The 22,794-nt window shown below is 46.3% G+C and overlaps 1 protein-coding gene and 1 long non-coding RNA gene across 2 annotated transcripts in view; one reads left to right on the top strand and one right to left on the bottom strand.

Moving 5' to 3' along the window:
- LOC129702880 (uncharacterized) overlaps positions 1-22,794 on the bottom strand; it is an 85,735-nt gene that overhangs the window by 54,720 nt on the left and 8,221 nt on the right. The window contains exon 2 of the long non-coding RNA XR_008724467.1: positions 6,294-6,374. This is a non-coding gene — a long non-coding RNA (uncharacterized LOC129702880). The remainder of the gene's footprint in view (positions 1-6,293; positions 6,375-22,794) is intronic.
- Positions 14,499-22,794, top strand: part of LOC129702879 (synapse-associated protein 1-like) — a 29,518-nt gene continuing 21,222 nt past the window's right edge. The window contains exon 1 of the mRNA XM_055644941.1: positions 14,499-14,684. Coding sequence (XP_055500916.1) covers positions 14,543-14,684 — 142 coding nt within the window. The 5' untranslated portion in view covers positions 14,499-14,542. The remainder of the gene's footprint in view (positions 14,685-22,794) is intronic.

Below are 22,794 nucleotides of genomic sequence, written 5' to 3'. Positions count from 1 at the left end.
GTGAAATGTACAAAGATAGAACCCCTAGACTACCAAAGTGGTGTAGCCAAAGAGTAAATAAAAGAAAGAAGAAAGGAATAGAGAAATAAAAAAGACAAAAAAAAAAAAGAAAAAAGTGATGATATACCTGCCTCGCATCCCTCCCCACCCATCACCCAACCCGTAATTAGATTTAACTCCAAAATTGTCTTATACCATATTATCCTTGTAATAAATTCATGAATGGAGTCCATGTCTTCGAAAAATGATCTGTTTTTTCTGCTAAGACAAGTCTAATATTTTCAAGATGTAGCGTCTCAGACATGATTGTAATCCACATTTTAAGTGTAGGAACAGATGTATGTTTACAAAATTTGAGTACAGGTATTAGTTTTTTCCATTATCAGGCCATAATTAAGGAAATATCTTTGAAATAATGATAGAGCAGGCTTCTGATGTCTGCGGGCGCCTCTGTGGTGCCGAGCGGTCAGCCAGTAGGCTGGGCGGCCAGGCAGGCGAGACCACTTCACGGCCTCCGTGGTGCCCAGCCGCAGGTGCGTCGACTGCTTCATCCGACCAAGGCTTCAACACGCGGGGCCCTGGCCATGGTTCTATGCGGCGATCCAGGAGGCATCGAGACCGCAGTGGAGCCATGCGATGATGGGGCCACGGCGGCGGTAGGGCCTTGCGACAATGGGGCCACTGCGGCGTTGGGGCCTCACGGCTATGGAACCGCAGCAGCGGTGGGGACTTGCAGCAGCGGTGGGGCCTTGCTGAATTTCAAAATCCGCGGAGAAATCTATCTATTTCTCTTCAGTTTTTTTTCCTGTCTCATTACTGATGGGGGATGAAGGGGAATAGAGGGAGAAGAGGGGGGAGGGGGGAGGTAGGGAGTGGGGAATAGAGGGAGAGGAGGGCAGTGGGGGAGGTGAGGAGTGATAGTGGGGGGGGGGATAGGGGAGGTGAGGATTGGCGGAGGTGGGGGATAGGAGGGTGGTGGAGAGGGAGGGAGGGAGGGAGTGACTGAGGGTCGGGGAAAGGAGAGGGCGGGAGAGGTGAGGGAGTGATTAGGGGAGGAAGAGAGGGGAAGATCCTGGGGAGATGATGAGGGAGAGGAGTGGGTAAGGAGGAGGGGGGGAGTGGGGGAGGAGTGGGGATAGAGGGAGAGGAGAGCAGTTGGGGAGATCAGGAGGGATAGTCGGGGGGATAGGGGAGGTGAGGAATGAGGGAGGTGGGGATAGAGGGATAGGAGGGTGTAGGGAGGGGAGAAGAGGTATGGACGGAGGGAGGAAGGGAGTGACTGAGGGTAGGGGAAAGGATAGGGCGGGGAAGATGAGGGAGGGATTGGGGGAGGGGAGGAGGAGGGGAAAGAAAAGGGCGGGTGAAGAAGAGGGAGAGGGAGTGCCGGGGGATAAGGGGAAATGAGCCACGCCTGCACAGTTGGGGGCTATGTGTGAGTGGTGGAATAGTGCGCTGGGGAACGGGTTGTATTGTGGACAGCCACCCAACGGGTCCCACTTAGTCTGGTGGGAAAATATAAAAGGTATTGAACCATGGTCTCAGTCATTTGAACTATATATTGCACAAGGATCTTTGTGTCTTTTTTTTTGTAAACCAGCCTCTGCAGTTAGTCTCCATGTTGCCACTGCTTGCATGAACTGTTTATTACAAGTGGGATGTTACACATCCAGAACCACGTAATCAAATAATGCATTTTGTATTCGAGAAGCTGCAATGTTATACTTGCAATTAGTGATCGATTTTACACTACAATCAATCTCCTAGGGTCAGGGACAACCACAAGGACGACAAAAACAGACAGCATGGGCACAGGTCCCACCACTAAACATTAAGTGCTGTATGTAATGTGTGATTGTTTAAAGTACCCTCCAAAAACTGTCAGCTTTAAAGTCCTGCACATGTACAATCTGGAGTTTAGAAGGTTGAGAGGGGATCTTATTGAAACATATAAGATTGTTAAAGGTTTGGACATGCTAGAGGCAGGAAACATGTTCCCGATGTTGGGGGCATCCAGAACCAGGGGCTACAGTTTAAGAATAAGGGGCAAGCCATTTAAAACAGAGACGAGGAAAAACTTTTTCTCACAGAGAGTTGTGAGTCTATGGAATTCTCTGCCTCAGAGGATGGTGGAGGCCAGTTCTCTGGATACTTTCAAGAGAGAGCTAGATTGGGCTCTTAAAGATAGTCAAGTCAGGGGATATGTGGAGAAGGCAGAAATGGGGTACTGATTGGGGATGGTCAGCCATGATCACATTGAATGGCGGTGCTGGCTCAAAAGGTCTAATGGCCTACTCCTGCACCTATTGTCTATTGTCTAATGTCTATCTCCGTCCACGTTAGTGACTGGGAAACAGTTTCCCCCTATTCCCCACCCACCACATAAAAAAGACTAGGAAAATAAGGATACAGTGTGAACCGACGCATTATTATGGTGGGAAAGTACGATGACAAAGCGCTGAATAAACAAAATAAACATCCTTTAACACTTTAGAAGCATATAAATCCAATGCAACTTCTTTGGGCGCAACTTTGTGAAAATCCTGATGGCATGGATTGCTGTTTCAGCAAATAATCCTATTCTTGCCTTAGGAAGAGTGTACTTGCTGATACTGCAAAACATATGTGATATGCAGATATTACTTTGCAAATAAATGAATGCCTTGTACTTTCTTCTTATATGCATGATGTTCTTAAGGGGAATAATATGAAAATCTTCTCACTGAAGCAATGTTTTTACATTTAATTTTCACTGGATCAAAATGCTTTCCCAAAAAAGCCAACAAGCTTTTGCCTTTAAATACAAGGAAGAACATGGAGGCAATTAATTATTTCCATATACACATTTAGCATTCTGTTTGTCTGCAATAAAATTACTTGGCCAGATTGTGCTGAGCTTTGCTCGTACTGCCCAAAATAATTGCCAGTGTTTAGCCATTTAAATAGCCATAGCTCAAAAATTCCATGCGTACATCACAGTCAGAATGTTTTTACTGTTCAGCTGAACCCACCCAGCACTTAATGGCAAGTATACTTTCAAGTAGTAAGTTACTAGTTCGGCATTCTAATGGTAGCTATATATCTATATTACTAAAAGTCTGATCTTGACCACTTCCTGTTGTTCTGTATATTGATTTTAGAAAGAACGCTGCCACTTATGGCTGTGATTTTTGGCCATCTTACTCAGAGTCCCCTTCCGCTGCGGAGGACAAGAGGATTTTTCCCATCGAGGAAAAATAAAACAGTTATTAGTGTTTAAAAAATGTTGAGATTCTCTCTCCTGAAGGCCACGCCCTTTCTGGACGGACTATAAAAAGTGTTGAGTGCCTCAGTCAGTCCCTGCAAGATGGGGGAAGCGAGAGGGTCACGTCTCTCAGCCTGAGCTGTGAATAACACTGAACACATGTCTACTAAACTGGGAGTGGTTTTACTAACCTGTCAGTGCCCTATATTGGTGGTTTGAAAATATAGTTTGGAAATGCTAAAGCTGTGTTGCCTTTGGTTTGGAAATTCAGATTCAGATTCAGATTCAAACTTTATTGTCATTGTGCAGTGTACAGTACAGAGCCAACGAAATGCTAAAGCTGTGTTACCTTTGGTTTGGAAATGCTAAAGCTGTGTTGCCTTTGGTTTGGAAATGATCAAGCGGTGTTGCCTAATTAAAGTTGCCTTGCCTAATTAAAGTTGCCTTGCCTTCTATATAATTAAAAGTCTAATCTTGACCACTTCCTGTTTGTGCTTTATATTGATTTTTAGAAAAAACGCTACCACATACAGCTGTGATTTTTGGCCATCTTACTCACACAGCCCCCTTCCGCTCATCAGGTGCCAAGGATTTTCCCATTGATGAAAAATAAAAGAGTTATTAGTGTTTATAAAATGTTGCAATTCTCTCTCCTGTCAATCAAGCCATGAAGGCCATGCCCCTTCTGGGGGGGGGGGGACTATAAAACCCAGAAGTGTGGGCGTGGCTCAGTCTCTGTAAGATGGAGGAGGGAGAGGTCAAGACTCACTGTCTTCAGTGGCCTTGCAGCGCCCTGCTTGAAATGGTATGAAACTACACTTGATTTTGGTGGCCCTTGCACACTGCTTGAAGTGGTAAGAAGCTGCACTTGAATTTGGTGGCCTTGCACCCTGCCCAAGAATCCATTTGGCCCACTAGCCCTCTGGAAACCAGTCCCTTCCGCCCACAACCCCCATACTAGCCCCAAAAAGCCCCCCCCCCCCCAACCCACTGGCCACTAATATTGGAATTGGTGGAGAGGTGGAATATTGCATTGGGGGACCAGCCCTCCCATGTGTTGCTGTCTAGTGAAACTATATGTTATGTTTAAGCATGATATAATAATTTTACTATTGTGAAACAGATGACTTACATTGGGAAAACTTTACCGATAGGCCACCAGGGGCGCCGAACGATTGGCAACCCCAGACAACAGTCTGTCTGCTTTTTTATCTTTGTAAAAATGTCGGTGCATTTTAAAAGTTTTAGTGAATGTTTGTGTAAATGTTTCATGTGGGGGGAGGGGGAATTTTTTTTTCAATTTCTTACCTTGCCGGAGATGCGATTACTTTCCGGGACGTGTCTCCGGTCGCTCTGCAGCCTGCAATCAATGGAGCTGGAGGCCTCCTCAGATTGACCTTGAGCACTCCCGCAGGGCATGGACTTAACATCAGAGTTGATCCCTTGCCTGGGATTGCTCCAACTTCGGCCTTTATCATCGAGCTCGCAGTCTCGGGAGAGGCTAGTCGAGAGCTCCAACGAACACAGAGGCTTGACCAGCCACGACGCAGGGTTCGATCATTGGTGCGGGTGAGCTGACATCCGCCTGATGCAGGAGCTGATCAGCCCTACGCGGAGGCCCCCGACCACGGGGCAGCAAACAAGGGAATCGATTGAACTTTTATTTGTCACCTTCCATCACAGTAAGGAATGTGGAGGAGTCACTGTGGTGGATGTTTATGTTAAAATGTATTTTATGTGTTCTGTTGCTTTTTATTTGTATGACTGACTTGGCAAATGAAATTCCTCGTATGTTGCAAAATAGACTTGGCTAATAAAGTACTATTGCGATTGTGATTGTATTAGTAAATGCTAAAATTGTGAACTAAACAACTTTCTACTTCAATGATTATATAGAATGCAAAATCAAAACATATTTGTTCAGCTACATTATTATTGAAAGGTTTCTGGTTTGGATACATTTAGTAATTTAGCCACAAATTGGACCCAAAAAACTACCCAAACTTGGTGATGCGCTTTTCCTCAGATTTCTGCTGACTCATACTGCCAAATAAAAAATCTGCCACATCCAAGCAACATTGAAAAATCATATTTCTCAATAACAACGATGACATATCCATACAACTCATGAGTTGTAACCTAAAGCACTTTAATTAACACAGCTGAAAAATAATTTATCACCAAAAGCTGGCATTTTAATGTCTGATGTCTGTTCCAGCATCTGATACTAATGTGACTTTAAATAACTGAAGAAATGTATTACACTATTTATGTAAGGATTATGGTAAATTAAGAAATGTACATAAACGCTTTTAAAACAGACCAACATAGAAATATAGATAAGTACAGCACTGGAACAGGCCCAGACGGTCTACAAGTCAGCTCCAAACATGATGCCAAGCTAAATTAATCTCTGCCTGCTTATGATCCATACTCCTTCATTAATGTTCATGTTCTTCCTCCTAACCGAGTGCAAAAGAGTGGGGAAATTGAATTAAACTTGTACTTAAAAATGCTCAATCCTTTGTAATTGAAAAACTGATGTTAAGAAAAACAATTACAAAAACTGACACACTGGTAAAATCTCTACATAGCAAATAATAGGAGCAAAGCTCAAGCTTGCAGTTTCTATTTCATGTTAGAAGAGTAGAACAGTATAAAATGCTGGTATAGACAATAGATAAAAGGTACCAGCCAGCACCGCCAGTCAATGTGATCATAGATGATCATCCACAATCAGTACCCCATTCCTGCATTCTCCCCATATCCACAATATATTTTTTTTCATCTAGCATTCTTCATATTTTCAATTATCATGTCCTCAGATTTATTTGTTTGACCATTATAATCCATTTTGTAAACTAACAACAAGAGATGACAGCACCTAATCAGCTCGTCGATTCTCTCTGAAATTAAAGCTTTTCAAATGAATGAGGAATCGATATGCAAAAGACCCATGATGAACCTTTATAATACATTGGTTTGCCAACAATCAGAGAATTGTGGGTATATTAAAGATATAAAAGTACTGAGAAGTGTAGAAAATACTTACCAAAATGATTTTCCTGGGATGAAGGATTTTGTTTATGTGGATAGACTGAAGTAGCTCGAGTTGTTCTCCTTAGAACAAAGGCTGGAAGGAAACATGACAGGGTGTTTAATATTATGAAGCATATGCATGAATAGGAAGAAAATATTAATATTAGCGGGGAGTCACAAATTAGGGGATATTGAATGAAGAAGGTTGACAAAAGAACATGAAGTGACTTGAGGAGAGGTAGGAGGGGACTGGGACTAGCTGTATTGCTCTGCACTATGGCCAGTATTTACTCAATTGCTGAAATGACCTTCTTGAAAGTTGTAACCATTCTATGATTCCATAACAGGAAAGATTTCACATGCTTAATCCATTAGTTCATACAGAACAAACGTAGTTCATTACCAATCCCAGCAATTAACTGACACCTTTTTCTACTGTGATAGCATCAAATGTGGGCATAAACCATCAAAGTGTAAAATAACAACTGTTTGTGCCTGGAATGTTAATAAAGCTAGTTACAATGTATACTTGGAAATAAAATGATTATTTCGTCATGCATAACAACAGGAAAGGCAAAAAATTGCAAGATATTTCAGGATTTTTTAACCTGATAAACATTAAAATAAGCTTGTCTTATTATTCTTTATGAATAATTCAATCCTTGATAAGTTAAAAGTCTGACTTTCAATTTAATTTATTACATGTTCTCAGATCCAATATTTTGCTTCATATTTATTATCGTAGTACATCATCAACAGGACCACACTGACAATAGACAATAGGTGCAGGAGTAGGACATTCGGCCCTTCGAGCCAGCACCGCCATTCAATGTGATCATGGATGATCATGCCCAATCAGTACCCTGTTCCTGCCTTCAGTTCCTCCATCACCCCAGATCCTCTGGCCAGTACTATATCAGGAACATTGTTTGTGTCCTCCTTAGTGAAGACAGATCCAAAGTACCTGTTCAACTCATCTGCCATTTCCTTGTTCTCCATAATAAATTTGCCTTTTTCGGTCTTCATGGGTCCAACTTTGGTCTTAACTAATTTTTTCCTCTTCACGTACCTAAAGAAGCTATCCTGCTTTTAATTCTTGGCTGACTTACCTTCGTACCTCATTTTTTCTCCCCGTATTGTCTTTTTAGTTATCTTCTGTTGTTCTTTAAACATTACCCAATCCTCTTGCTTTTCTGCTCATCTTTGCTACGTTGTACTTTGTAATTCAGCAAGTTTACAGAATAAATAAAGCTGTCCTATATACTGAGTGTTTCCTCACACCAGTGAAGGAAAAGGCAGCCAATACTACCATCTAGTGGTAGAGCGAATTGCACTGTGAGATGGATTTCTCCAGATCCAGGCAGAGGGTGATCATGGTTAGTCGGGAAGTGGTGTTGGGTAAATTGAATGGATTAAAGGCCGATAAATCCCCAGGGCCAGATAGGCTGCATCCCAGAGTACTTAAGGAAGTAGCTCCAGAAATAGTGGATGCATTAGTAATAATCTTTCAAAACTCCTTAGATTCTGGAGTAGTTCCAGAGGATTGGCGGGTAGCAAACGTAACCCCACTTTTTAAGAAGGGAGGGAGAGAGAAAATGGGGAATTACAGACCAGTTAGCCTAACATCGGTAGTGGGGAAACTGCTAGAGTCAGTTATTAAAGATGGGATACCCAGCTTTTGTGAAATCATTGGACAAAGTCAGCATGGATTTACGAAAGGTAAATCATGTCTGACGAATCTTATAGAATTTTTCGAGGATGTAACTAGTAGCGTGGATAGGGGAGAACCAGTGGATGTGGTGTATCTGGACTTCCAGAAGGCTTTCGACAAGGTCCCACATAAGAGATTAGTATACAAACTTAAAGCACATGGCATGGGGGTTCAGTATTGATGTGGATAGAGAACTAATTTGGCAAACAGGAAGCAAAGATGTGGAGTAAACGGGTCCTTTTCACAATGGCAGTCCAGTGACTAGTGGGGTACCGCAAGGCTCTCCCTGGGACCCCAGCTATTTACATCTTATATTAATGATCTGGAGAGGGAATTGAAGGCAATATCTCCAAGTTTGCGGATGACACTAAGCTGGGGGGCAGTGTTAGGTGTGTGAGGAGGATGCTAGGAGACTGCAAGGTGACTTGGATAGGCTGGGTGAGTGGGCAAATGTTTGGCAGATGCAGTTTAATGTGGATAAATGTGAGGTTATCCATTTGGTGGCAAAAACGGGAAAGCAGACTATTATCTAAATGGTGGCCGATTGGGAAAGGGGGAGAGTCAGCGAGACCTGGGTGTCATGGTACACCAGTCATTGAAGGTAGGCATGCAGGTGCAGCAGGCAGTAAAGAAAGCGAATGGCATGTTAGCTTTCATTGCAAAAGGATTTGAGTATAGGAGCAGGGAGGTTCTACTGCAGTTGTACAGGGTCTTGGTGAGACCACACCTGGAGTATTGCGTCCAGTTTTGGTCTCCAAATCTGAGGAAGGACATTATTGCCATAGAGGGAGTTCAGAGAATGTTCACCAGACTGATTCCTGGGATGTCAGGACTGTCTTATGAAGAAAGACTGGATAGACTTGGTTTATACTCTCTAGAGTTTAGGAGATTGAGAGGGGATCTTATAGAAACTTACAAAATTCTTAAGGGGTTGGACAGGCTAGATGCAGGAAGATTGTTTCCGATGTTGGGGAAGTCCAGGACAAGGGGTCACAGCTTAAGGATAAGGGGGAAATCCTTTAAAACCGAGATGAGGAGTACTTTTTTCACACAGAGAGTGGTGAATCTCTGGAACTCTCTGCCACAGAGGGTAGTTGAGGCCAGTTCATTGGCTATATTTAGAGGGAGTTAGATGTGGCCCTTATGGCCAAGGGGATCAGAGGGTATGGAGAAAAGGCAGGTACGGGATACTGAGTTGGATGATCAGCCATGATCATATTAAATGGCGGTGCAGGCTCGAAGTGGGCCGAATGGCCTACTCCTGCACCTAATTTCTATGTTTCTATGTTTCTATGTAAACAATTGTCCATAACCCTGCACATGAACTGCACTGGCAATGAAGAGATGTAAGAGTATGTTTGAACAGAAAAATATCTTAATTCCAAGCAGCTGGTCTCCTTTCTGGACAGAGTTTTCACTCTATAATGGCATCAAGGGACTTAACCCGAAAGAATGTCTGTCCACTTCCTTCCACAGGTACTTCCTGACATTGTCAGTTCCTCCTGCGGTCTGTTTTTCACCCTGCGTCCCCAAAGTAGACCCTCAGATATTTCAAGCCTGATTTAATTTTCTTGGACTACTTTCCAGAATGTTTGTTTAATAGACCATGGCTTAATATGTAAGAAAAAGCCTATCTGTAACTTGTGCTTATATGTGCTTGCGTTTTATAGCTGAAATTGATTGATTGGGTGGTAATTGCCTCGATAGAATTGATATGTCCCAAATACTCCCTGTTGGATTGCAACCTTGTCGTGGTCGGGGAACTTGTGTGTCTCAGTGACCCCGAGATCTATGCCAGCGGGAGATTCGTCTCCTGTGAGGGTCTCCCATGCTGGGCAGGTAGAAGGGTAGAGGCAAGACGAAGAGCGATCCACTGGTCCTCCAGTTGGAGGTTGAGCACAGGGCTAACAACCCTGTCTCGTAAAACAAATATCTTACGGAAACAGCAAATGAAGGAATCAATACTACGACAGGAGTGGAGGTCCTTCGTTGCTGCCCTACTTGCCAGGAAGCATAATGGGCAGAAAGTAAGTAAACTGGATATACCTAGTCATTTGCTTGGTAGGTGGGAATTTTGAAATTGGTACACGTTAAATCACACTGGAACCCAAATCTTCAGCATTCTAGCAAGGGCGTTAAGAACCTGTAATCTTCAATTCACAGCTATTTCTTCACTAGACTAAGTGGGACCCGTTGGGTCCCATGTACACAGTATGGACATTGTGGGCCAAATGGATTCTTGGGCTGGCAGCTCAGTCACTCAGGCCTGGTGGGCTGGCAGCTCAGTCACTCAGGCCTGGTGGGCTGGCAGCTCAGTCACTCAGGGCTGGTGGGCTGGCAGCTCAGTCACTCAGGGCTGGTGGGCTGGCAGCTCAGTCACTCAGGGCTGGTGGGCTGGCAGCTCAGTCACTGAGGGCTGGTGGGCTGCTGCTCAGTCACTCAGGGCTGATGGGCGGGCAGCTCACTCACTCAGGGCTGGTGGGCTGGCAGTTCAGTCACTCAGGGCTGGTGGGCTCACAGTTCACTCACTCACAGCTGGTGGGCTGTCAGTTGACTGACACGGCTGTTGGGCTGACAGTGGACTCACGGCTGGTGGGCTGAGCTGGCAGTTCACTCACGGCTATTCATTGAAATTCAATTTCAAGCAGAGTGCAGGCCACAAAATTCATTTCATACCATTTCAAGCAGAGTGCAGGCCACCAAATTCATTCAATACCATTTCAAGCAGAGTGCAGGCCACCAAATTCAAATGCAATTTCATACCATTTCAAGCAGAGTGCAGGCCACCAAATTCAAATGCAATTTCATGTCATTTCAAGCAGAGTGCAGGCCACCAAATTCAAATGCAATTTCATATCATTTGGGCTTTAAACTCCTGGCCCCCCGGTAGGGGCGTTTCCTTCATCATGGTGATTGACAGGCGATAGGACCAATTAGTATACAAACTTAAAGCACAAGGCATTGGGGGTTCAGATATGGATAGAGAACTGGCTGGCAAACAGGAAGCAAAGAGTAGGAGTAAACGGGTCCTTTTCACAATGGCAGGCAGTGACTGGTGGGGTACCGCAAGGCTCAGTGCTGGGACCCCAGCTATTTACAATATATATTAATGATCTGGATGAGGGAATTGAAGGCAATATCTCCAAGTTTGCGGATGACACTAAGCTGGGGGGGCAGTGTTAGCTGTGAGGAGGATGCTAGGAGACTGCAAGGTGACTTGGATAGGCTGGGTGAGTGGGCAAATGTTTGGCAGATGCAGTATAATGTGGATAAACGTGAGGTTATCCATTTTGGTGGCAAAAACGGGAAAGCAGACTATTATCTAAATGGTGGCCGATTGGGAAAGGGTGAGATGCAGCGAGACCTGGGTGTCATGGTACACCAGTCATTGAAGGTAGGCATGCAGGTGCAGCAGGCAGTAAAGAAAGCAAATGGTATGTTAGCTTTCATTGCAAAAGGATTTGAGTATAGGAGCAGGGAGGTTCTACTGCAGTTGTACAGGGTCTTGGTGAGACCACACCTGGTGTATTGCGTACAGTTTTGGTCTCCAAATCTGAGGAAGGACATTATTGCCATAGAGGGAGTGCAGAGACGGTTCACCAGACTGATTCCTGGGATGTCAGGACTGTCTTATGAAGAAAGACTGGATAGACTTGGTTTATACTCTCTAGAATTTAGGAGATTGAGAGGGGATCTTATAGAAACTTACAAAATTCTTAAGGGTAGATGCAGGAAGATTGTTCCCGGTGTTAGGGAAGTCCAGGACAAGGGGTCACAGCATAAGGATAAGGGGGAAATCCTTTAAAACCGAGATGAGAAGAACTTTTTTCACACAGAGAGTGGTGAATCTCTGGAACTCTCTGCCACAGAGGGTAGTTGAGGCCAGTTCATTGGCTATCTTTAAGAGGGAGTTAGTTGTAGCCCTTGTGGCTAAGGGGATCAGGGGGTATGGAGAGAAGGCAGGTACGGGATACTGAGTTGGATGATCAGCCATGATCATATTGAATGGCGGTGCAGGCTCAAAGGGCCGAATGGCCTACTCCTGCACCTAATTTCTACGTTTCTATGTTTCTAATCAGCTGATCTCAAGATTTTTTAAACATTCATAACTTGTTTATTTTTCATCGATCGGGAAGATCCTCAGGGGTTACTCAGCGGAGGAGAACTCTGAGTAAGATGGACAAACATCATGGCGATATATGGTAGCGTTTTTTCTAAAATCAATATACAGCACAGACAGGAAGTGGTCAAGATGAAACTTTTAGTTATATATAGATAGATGTCAGAAGGAGACGAATGCATCAGCAGAAGAATAATATGTAAGAAGTGAAAACAGGTCATTCTCAGTCATCACAATACAGTTTGGGATATTGACTTTTATACACAATATACTATGCGTGTATCTTTCAAGCTATTGCTTGGTAAATCCATGAAGGTTGGTCCACCTTCTCCACCAGCCGCCAGAATACAGTGAGGTTAATCTTGCGCAGTTCCTTTGCTTCATTGTAATTCCAGTCAGTCAAGTGGACGCATTGAAAGTGGGTTGAAGCCTGAAAATATGTCTATGAAACCTTGCAGTATTAACCCTCATACAGGTAAATAATCTGCTGAAAAATTGGGACAATTACATTCTTTATCAATACCCAAAAACCTACAACAGATCAGCAGAAAATCTCTATTTTTCTGTACATAACTAAAACTGATCTTGTGCTCTTCTGGTTTGCGGGGTTTTGCTATTTGCGCAAAAACTGTACGCGATAGCGCTACGATTTTTCACCAGGTTACTCATCATTCTCCTGTGCTGTGAGTGCAACAAGTTTGGTGGTATATTGTAAACGTTACCAAGGTTTAAAAATCTTTAAAAATGCTTGTGCGCAGATTCCTTCACTCAGCACCACGCAGATTGGTCTCTTCTCCTGTCAGTCAATACCATGGCGGGGATGGCGATGCCCCTTCCTGCCCCACTGGCGGTGGCCTGTCTCACCTCACTCTTCTTCTTCTTGCGTATGGCGTGCATGGCCCAAAGTTGTAGGACAACTTGTTCTATTTGATCTTATTTGATTACGCATGCCAGATTGATTGCATTCGTCAAAACAGGGCGGACCACGTGAAGGTTGCAATCTTCCAACCCCCGCCTCATTCACAAACTCCTCTCTCCCCTCCTCACAGTAACTTGTCTATCGTCTCCCCCACCACCGGCGGCGGCCCCGGGGGGGGGGTTCAATAGAGCCCCAGTGGAGGCCCTGGTCCCGTCTCTCTCTCCCTCATCACTCACCCCTCTCCCCCGCCCACCTTCTGTGGCAGTGGCAGTCCCTTCTACCCGTCCCCCCGGGTCCGTCTTCTCCGCCGCCGCTTACGGCCTATTTGGAGATCTTCTCCACCAGCTCATCGAAACTCGTGGTGCCCACCGTGACGAACACTGACTCCATCTCCTCCCCTCCACCCCTGCGGCCCTGCAGCGGCAGCGAGCAGGCAGACAGATAGGCAGGTGGGCAGCAGCGGGCGGGTGGGCATACTCACACTTTCACCTTGAATGAGTTTCTTCATCCATCAAACCAGACTCTCTTCACTTGATTCACACAAAAGGGACAGTGAAACAGACAGCAGTATCAAGAAGCATACCCAAAACCTTGGAGGCCAATGTACTTCATGTTGTGCACTGAATTTCTAATCATTTCACGCAGATGTTGTTAGCTCACCAAAAATCTTGAGCTGTTGATCTGTAGGTTTAGGTTTATTGTTGTCTTATGTACCGATGTACAGGTAAAAGCTTTGTTTTGTATGCTATCCGATCAAACCAGATAATATACGTATACAATCAGGCCAAACTCGTGTAATGGATAAAGTGAAAGAAAAGACACAGAGTGCAGAATATAGTTCTCAGCATTCAGTGCAACAGTTCCAGAGACAAAGTCCAATGCTACAATGAAATAGAGAGGGGTCGGACTGTACCTCACCTTATTTTGAAACGTGAATTTTGTTCTCCAAGGTCACGACTAAGCTTTCTGAACATTAGGGTGAGATTTAATGAGAAAGCTGAGGAGCAACCTTTTCATTCAGAAGGTGGTGGGGTCTATGGAATGAGCTGTCAGATGTAGTTGAGATATGTTCTATAACAGCATTTAAAAGACACTTGGACAGGTACTTGAAAAGGTATATTAATTAACAACAATGATGCTGCCTGACCCGCTGAGTTATTCCAGCATTTTGAGTCAATTTTTGGAATAAGCCGGCATCTGCAGTTTCTTTTTAAAGCATAAGATTTAGAGAAATATGGACCAAATGCGGGAACATCAGGCTAACTTAGATCGGGCCCCTTGGTCGGCATGGATAATTTGGGCCGAAGGGCCTGTTTCAGTGTTGTATGAATCAATGACTATCTCCAGCATCCCCGAGTTTTCTTTCAGGGTTTTCAGGGTTTCACTTTGCTGCGGCCGCGCTGGGCAGGGCGCATGCGCGGCGGGTTGGCAGCCCTTTGGCTGAGGTGACGGGCAGCGCTACCGTGCGTCGCAGCGGCGCGTCACCGGGCGGGGCTGGGCCGGGCCGAAAGGATGTTTCGGACGGTCGGCACTTGGTTCGGGCTGGAGGAGCCGCTGCCGCCGCCTCCGTCGCCGCCACTGAGCGACCCCGGAGAGGGGACGGCGGCCGGAGATGCGGCCCCGGAAGCGACGAGCCAGGTCAAGGGGCTGAGCGGTGAGTCCGATGTCGACGCTGGGGCAGCCCGGGTTCAGGCCGCGGGGCCGATAAGATCTTTGGCTGAGCCCAACGCAGCTCTGAGCCCTGCCCCCATCCCCGTGCTCGCCTCGCCCTCCCTACCTGCCCTCCCTCCGACTTCCTCTCCTCACACCCTTGGGAGGGCGGGCACCGGGAGCCCTTGTCCACCGGACCCCGGGAGAGTGAGCACTCCCATTTCCCCCGCTGATTTTCCCAATGTAACAGGTGGAAGCAGCACCTCTGCAACACCTCTTCTCTGATGTTTTCGGTATACAATCAAAACTGACTCAGCAATGTAACTCAGTCTGAAGAAGGGTTTCGGCCCGAAACGTTGCCTATTTCCTTCGCTCCATAGATGCTGCTGCACCCGCTGAGTTTCTCCAGCTTTTTTGTGTAACCAGCAATGTAGCACTGAGTTTGTGTTTTAGTGCTGGATGTGCTGTTTCTCTGATCACACGTTAACCTGTGGTGTTATCTGCCAACTTCCTAGATTGCCTACTTTAGACTTAATGTCTTGTATTATTGAATCTGTCTACTACTTTGTATCTATGTTTAATCAGAGCTATAGGCAGCCTTGATTTAGAAATTGACTCTCAAATAATCTGTTGGATTCTTTGGGAATCAAAGATTCATCTAGATACTGCTGAAAGCAACCCATTTATTCAGCTGTCCTCTTGATTTACAAGCTGAAGGGTCTGAAATTTTAATAGAAATTGTAAAATCATTAACGTTGAAGCCATGTATCCCAAACATTATGGTGCCCTGAAATGGGGGGACTAATGTATAAACACAGCTGTAATTTCTACATGGTAAAACCAAAATGTATAAAAATTGCATTTATTAAAATCAGACAATCTGCAATTTAACCACATCTGATTTTTTTTTCTATTATAAATCTCAAATTGTGGAGTACAGAGGCAAATAAATGATGGGTCTTTGTCCCAAACATTATGGAGGACACTGTATGAGTGTACAGTACAGTAACGAGACGTTAGGCAATCCAGTGCTACTCTGCCCCACATTAGGCCTGTATCCCTTACCTTTCCACGTATCCGTTTAAATGCCTGGTAAACATGGTAACTATCACATTCTACTTTCTTCTCTGACAATTCATTCAAGATATTCACCACACTTTTTTTTGCAAAACTCAACTCCTAGATCTCCTTTAAATTGTGGCACTCTCACCTTAAACTTGTGCACACTATTTCATGTCATGGGGAAAGAAAGATTTTGATTATCCTATCTATACCCCACATCATTTTATAAGCTTCTATTAACTGTTATGAGCCTCATAGAAACTCAGTTTATCCATTCTCCTGTATTCAACAATGCTGACTCCTAGTTAATCCCTGCCTTTCCACGTTAAGGTCACAAGTGATAGGAGTAGAATTAGGCCATTTGGCCCATCAAGTCTACTGCCATTCAATCATGGCTGATCTATCTCTCCCTCCTAATCCCATTCTCCTGGCTTCTTCCCATAACCTCTGACACCTGTACTAATCAAGAATCTATCTGCCTTCTATCTGCCACGGGGGTTCACAGTTGTTGTTACTATGGCTGTTTATATTCCACCAAGCGCTAATGTCAAGCTAGCACTGATCGCCCTGCTAACATCCATCAACAAACTACAGACTGCGCACCCTGATGGGATTTTCATCGTGGCTGGAGACTTCAACCAGGCAAATCTAAAAACTATCCTCCCTAAATTCCACCAGCATGTCACGTGTCCGACGAGAGGTCAAAACACATTGGATCATGTATACAGCAACATCAAGGATGGATATAAAGCCTCCCCCCTCCCTCACCTCGGCCAGTCTGACCATCTATCCCTCTTTCTCACCCCAGCATACAGACCTCTCATCGTGAAAACTAAGCCCAGTGTGAGAAACATAAAGACTTGGCCTGTGGGCGCTGCCGCCCAACTTCAGGACTGCTTTGAGCACACCCAGTGGGATCTTTTTGCAAACCAGGACATAACAGACTACACATCCACAGTCATGTTCCACATAAAGAACTGCATCAATAACGTTACTGTCGACAGAGAGGTCAGGTGTTATCCAAACAGCAAACCATGGATGACCAGTGATGTTAGGAAGCTACTGAGGGAACGCAACTCAGCCTTTCGCTCTGGCAATGATGAACTGTACAGCACTGCCAGATCCAAACTAAAGAGAACCATCAAAGAGGCAAAGGCAGCCTATGGAAGAAGACTAGAGGGGCACTTTAACGAGAGGGACCCTCAGTGTGTCTGGCAGGGTATTCAGCAACTTACCAACTACAAGGGCAACGGGGCGCCAACCATCAGCAGCGGTAGCAACTCGCTAGCTGAGGAGCTCAACCACTTTTTCGCCCGTTTTGAGCTAAATGAGGCGGAGCCTGCACCTGCAGCCGCATCCAGCACCGATGACCTGGCACTCATTGTGAGCACAGAGGATGTCAGGAGAGCACTCCGCAGTGTCAACCTCAGGAAGGCTGCCGGTCCAGATGGCATCCCAGGGAGAGTACTGCGGGACTGTGCAGATCAGTTTGCGGAGGTTTTTAGTGACATATTTAACCTCTCTCTGTCAACATGCACTGTCCCCAAATGCTTGAAGACTGCTACCATTGTGCCTGTTCCCAAAAAAACATCTATCACCAGCTTGAACGACTACCGACCTGTTGCTCTCACTTCAACTTTGATGAAGTGTTTTGAGAGGCTGGTCCTCGCCCACATTAAATCATCACTTCCACCCACCCTGGATCGGCATCAGTTTGCATATAGAGCTAATAGGTCAACTGAGGACGCCATCAACATAGCTCTACATTCTGCACTGTCTCAGCTGGAGCGTCCTGGCTCATATGTGAGGATGTTGTTTGTAGATTTTAGTTCTGCATTTAATACCATCATCCCCAGCAGAATGGTGGACAAACTGTCTGTCGTGGGTGTTAATGCCAACAACACATGCAGATGGATCAAGGACTTCTTAACAGACCGTCCACAGACTGTCAGGATGGGGTCCAATCACTCCCCAGTCCTGACGCTCAGCACAGGAGGGCCACAAGGTTGTGTGCTGAGTCCCATCTTATACACAATATACACCCATGACTGCACACCAATACACAGCACAAACCGGGTCATCAAGTTTGCGGATGACACGACTGTGGTGGGGCTGATAAATAACAACAATGAGTCTGCCTACAGAGATGAAGTCCAAAAACTGACTGTCTGGTGCACTAAAAAATAACCTGGTACACAACCCAACAAAAACAAAAGAACTGGTTATTGACTTCAGGAGGAGGAGAGAGGAACCTGCTCCTCTCAACATCAAAGGAGACATGGTGGAGAGAGTCACTGACTTTGTTCCTGGGAATATACATCTCTCAGGACCTCAAATGGAAAATGGACACCGTCACTCTCGTAAAGAAGTCACAGCAGCGGCTGTATTTCCTGAGGTCTCCGCGGAGAGCAAACGTTTCACAGCCGCTGCTGCTGTCCTTCGACCGGTGCGCTGTGGAAAGTATCCTCTCCTATGGCATCCTGGTGTGGTTTGCTAGCTGCACTGTGGCTGAGAGGAGGGCGCTGCAGAGAGTTATTAAAACTGCACAGAGCATCACAAACGCTCAACTGCCCTCCCTGGATGACATATACAGGGCCCGATGCTTGCGCCGGGCCACAAACATCCAGCAGGACACATCCCACCCTGCCAACCACCTTTTCACTCTGCTACCCTCTGGGAGGCGATACAGGTCTCTGAAGGCTCGCAGACTAAAAAATAGTTTCTACCCATGTGCGATAAAATAACTTAACTATAACAGAGAACACTGGGGAAGCACAATATAATTTGGGGTGCAAGATAACGCGCAATATTCTTTTAAAATATTTTTAATACCTATTTATTATGTGTATATGTTATGTGGATTTTGTGTATATGTGAGTCAATGGCTGTTGTGTTTTGTTCTTTTTAAAGGAAGGAGATGCAATGGAATTTCGTTGTACAGTATTGTGCAATGACAATAAACGTATATTATATTATATTCTATTCTTAAAAATTTCAACTGACGGCCTCCACAGCCTTCCGTGGCAAAGAATTCCACAGATTCACCACCCTCTGACTAAATACATTTCACCTCATCTCCTTGCTAAAAGAACATCCTTTAATTCTGAGGCTATGACCTCTAGTCCTAGGCTCTTCCACCAGTGGAAACATCATTTCCACATCCACCCTATCCAAGCCCTTCACTATTCTATGTTTCAATTAGGTCCCCCCCCCCTCATTCTTCGAAACTCCAGCGAATACAGGCCCAGTGCCGACAAACTTTCATCATACGTTAACCTACTTATTCCTGAGATCATTTTTGTAAACCTCCTCTGGTCCCTTTCCAGAGCCAGTGCATCCTTCCAGGTATGGTGCCCAAAATTGCTCACAATATTCCAAATGTGGCTTTACCAGCGCCTTATAAGGCCTCAGCATTCCATCCCTGTTTTTGTATACAAGCCCTCTTGAAATAAATGCTAGCATTGAGTTTGCTTTCTTTACTACCGATTATTATACACGTATCCAACAGAATCTTCTCCAACAACCTTCCCACCACTCTTGTAAGTCTCACAGGCCTGTAATTTCTTATTGTCCTTTCTGAACAGGAGATGAATTAGCTATTCTCCAGTTTTCTTTTACCTCGTTAGTGCCCAACAAATATGCAAATATACTCGTCATAGCCCTGGCAATCTCCTCTCTTGCTTTCCTTAACATCTGGGATAGTCGGACTGGAGTTTTATTCACCCTAATGTGCTCCTATATTTCTGACATTACTTTATCCCTCCTGATAACACACACTATACAGGATATCAGTGGATCCCTTAATTTGCAGCCTCCACGTGTATCTCCCTGATGAATACCATTGAGAAGTACTCATTTATGATCCGACATATTGCCTAACTCCATGCATAGGTTACCCCTCAAGTACCTCAGGGAACTTCTGCCTTACCTTTTTTTTAAATAGATTTAAAAATTCTCTTTTGTCCTACTTTCCAATGTCATTTCAGAGCAGGTTTTTGCCCAACTAATTTATTTCTGAAATGTTCTCTTATTTCCTGTAAATTTCAAGTCGCGTTTGATTAAATTTTTCTGTTAACACTTTATTTTTAACCAATCAAACTTTAATAATGCAAAAGGGCGGCGTGCGGGAGGGTTTGTTTTGAAAGCGCCTTTAGCTGGTTTGTAAGCAGCGGCCGTTAGGGCGGGTGGGGTGAGGGAGGAGGAGGAGATGGAGCCGCTGTCGCGGCCGCTGCTGCCGCTGTTCGGGGCCCATCATTCACTCCGACCCTTCGTCACCACGCACCTAGTAGTATCTTTGCCCTGCATGACAGCCGCCACCGATACAAAACGTCACGTTCCGTTTGTCCAGAGATGCTGCCTGACCCGCGGATTTACTCGTTATTTGTGCCTATCTTCGGTATAAACCAAGTTGCCAAGCCGGGCAAAATGACTCGGCGTTTAGGTTGCCAGGCGGCACTTTGGGTGGTCAATGGTACCCGGGCAACCCCTAATTTCGAGCCCTGAATGACCAAGAGAGAGAAGTAGAAGCTGTGACTGGAAGTCAGAACAGATGGAATGTACTAAAGAAATTAGATGGTCTGTGTTAAAAAGACAGCTTTTACTGTCAACGCTAAAATAAGCATAGTAAGAACATTGTTTTTTTAGTAGCACTACACGGGTATACACATGCTTAACCTTATAAGAGAACTAGACCAACTGGGACCCATTGGGTCCCTTTCACACGAGGGGGCATGGTCCCCCAATGCAATATTACACCACTCACCCATAGGAAAGATTTAGAGGGATATAGACCAAGTGGGACACGTTGGGCCCCGTCCCCCAACGGGGGGGGGGGGGGGGGGGTTGCGTCTGCACCCACCCCGGTGTACAGGCGCCCCCTTGTAGTCAATCACCCACCTCACCCCCCACACAGAAATTTATGGGATTTATGGAGGCAACCAATCGTCCCCAAGTTGGAGGGGGCGGGGGAGAGTTGGGGGGTGTGGAAGGGGGGCGGGGGTCAAGGGTGTTTTATTGTCATGTGTCCCAAACAGGAAATTAAAATCCTAGCTTGCATGGCTGTAGATAAACAGCTGTTCCGGAACCTGGGCGTTACATTTTTCAGGCTCCTGTAGCTTTTTCCCGATGGCAATGGTGAAATGAGTGTGTGGCCAGGATGGTATGGGTCTTTGATGATGTTGGGACGGAGGGGGGGTGGGCGGTGTATGTGAATAACCCGGTGGGGGGTGTTGGCTGCCTTTTTGAGGGTGGGGATGTGAATAACCAGGGAGGGAGGAGTGTAAGTAAACCGAGGGGGGGTTGAATAATCCGGGGGGGTGTTGGCAGCCTTTTTTAGTTGTGGATGCCGCTTCTTCTCCGCGCTGGCTGTGGGCTTGGGGCGGAGAAGAAGCAACAACCCCAGCTTAACTCCCGCCAGGCCAACCGACAGGCCCGGCCTCACCGCTGCTGCGGCCTCATCTCCTTCACCGCCGCGGACTCGATGCCTCATTCATGGCCGCGTAAAACCCCAGCCGGGGCGTCAGGTAATTTAAATACGGCCCTCCCCCTGAAGTCACTGTATGCTTGTGAAATATTCTGTGTGTCAAATGGGTGCCGAGTCACCCGAGCCATTGTGCCCGCCCACCTCATTGTGACGTCATCAGGCGAAGCTTAATAGGCAGTTCTGCCTTTTTTTAAACTTTAATCACCAATAAGTCATGAAATAATGCATCAAATCTTAAGTGAAACTGATGACTGCTTAGAGGGGAAAATGTGAGTCAGAATATGTAAAAAAATGTATTGTTACCGCGTACCATTTTGGCAAAAATATAAAGACACACATGTGGCGGCTCCTAAGGGTCGTGCCATTATACTGCCGAACCCCTCGGCACAGGAATGGTGCAGTCCGGAGGCGGCCCTCAGCCGGAGGGTTTAAAAGGCAGGGTTTGGGTGCCACCTTCCTCTGGTTTCGTCTTCCCTTCAACCGGGAGGAATACAATAAAGGTGCTTCTCAAACACTGGACTTCGTGCCTCCTTTTGAGACCCACGCACCACATTGGTGACCCCGACGCTCCATTGGCGTCATGATGGAGACACGACAAAGCCCTACCTCCTCACACGCCAGCCCGGCCCGGGCTCTAGACGCAGTCGCCGTTAAGCTGCCCACTTCTGGCCACGCGGCCGCTCATCTGGTTCCAGCAGGCGGAGGCCCAGTTCAACCTGCGGGGCATCACGGTCGATGCCACCCGCTTCTATTACCTGATGGGAGCCCTCGACCAGGATGCGGTTGAAGAAGTAACGGACTTCCTCGCAGCCCCCCCCGGACAATAATAAATATATCGGACTGAAAGAGCTCCTGCTCCAAATTTACGGACTGAGTAGGATGGAGCGGGCAGGTAGGATCCTGCATATGGGGGCCTGGGCGACCGGCGGCCATCCACCCTCCTAAAGGAGATGGTGGCGTTACTAGACGGGCACACACAGGCTCGAGTACACCTACCTGCATCTGCTGCCGGCCTACATTCGGTTGCAGCTCACCGACGTCTCGTTTGCCGACCTTCGGGCCCTCGAGAGGCGCGCCGACGCCTTGTGGATGGCGCGCCCTGATGACATCAGCGCGCTGGGCGTCAGCAGAGACGGGGTCGCGCTGAGGTCGACGCGCCCTGATGACGTCAACGCGCTGGCCGTCGGCAGGCACGCCGATGATGTCACCCCAGCAGCTCCCGATTTCCTCCGGTGGGGCGGGGGAGCTGTGGAAGGAGTGACAGCTCCAATCCGACGGCCCGCACGATCACCCCCAGCGGCAGTGAGGGGTACTGCACCTGCAGTCCAGCGCCAGCAAGCTGCAGGCACCACCAGCAGGGGCAGGCAAGCTCCAAATAGCACCAACACAAGGAGCTGGTGCTATTTCCATCAGCGCTGGGGTGCTGCAGCACGACAATGCCGCCAGCCATGCACATTCCCGGGAAACGCCTGGGCCAGCTGCCAATAGTCCTCGCGGTGGCCGGCCAAATTCACCGCCTTTTCACCTGGGATCGGTGCTCCGGGACCAGCTTCCTCGTGGATACAGGAGC

This window comes from Leucoraja erinacea, chromosome 13 (assembly GCF_028641065.1).
Source record: "Leucoraja erinacea ecotype New England chromosome 13, Leri_hhj_1, whole genome shotgun sequence".
Taxonomy (NCBI): domain Eukaryota; kingdom Metazoa; phylum Chordata; class Chondrichthyes; order Rajiformes; family Rajidae; genus Leucoraja; species Leucoraja erinaceus.
The sequence above is the reverse complement of the archived record's forward strand: the minus strand, read 5'-3'. Positions and strand labels throughout refer to the sequence as shown.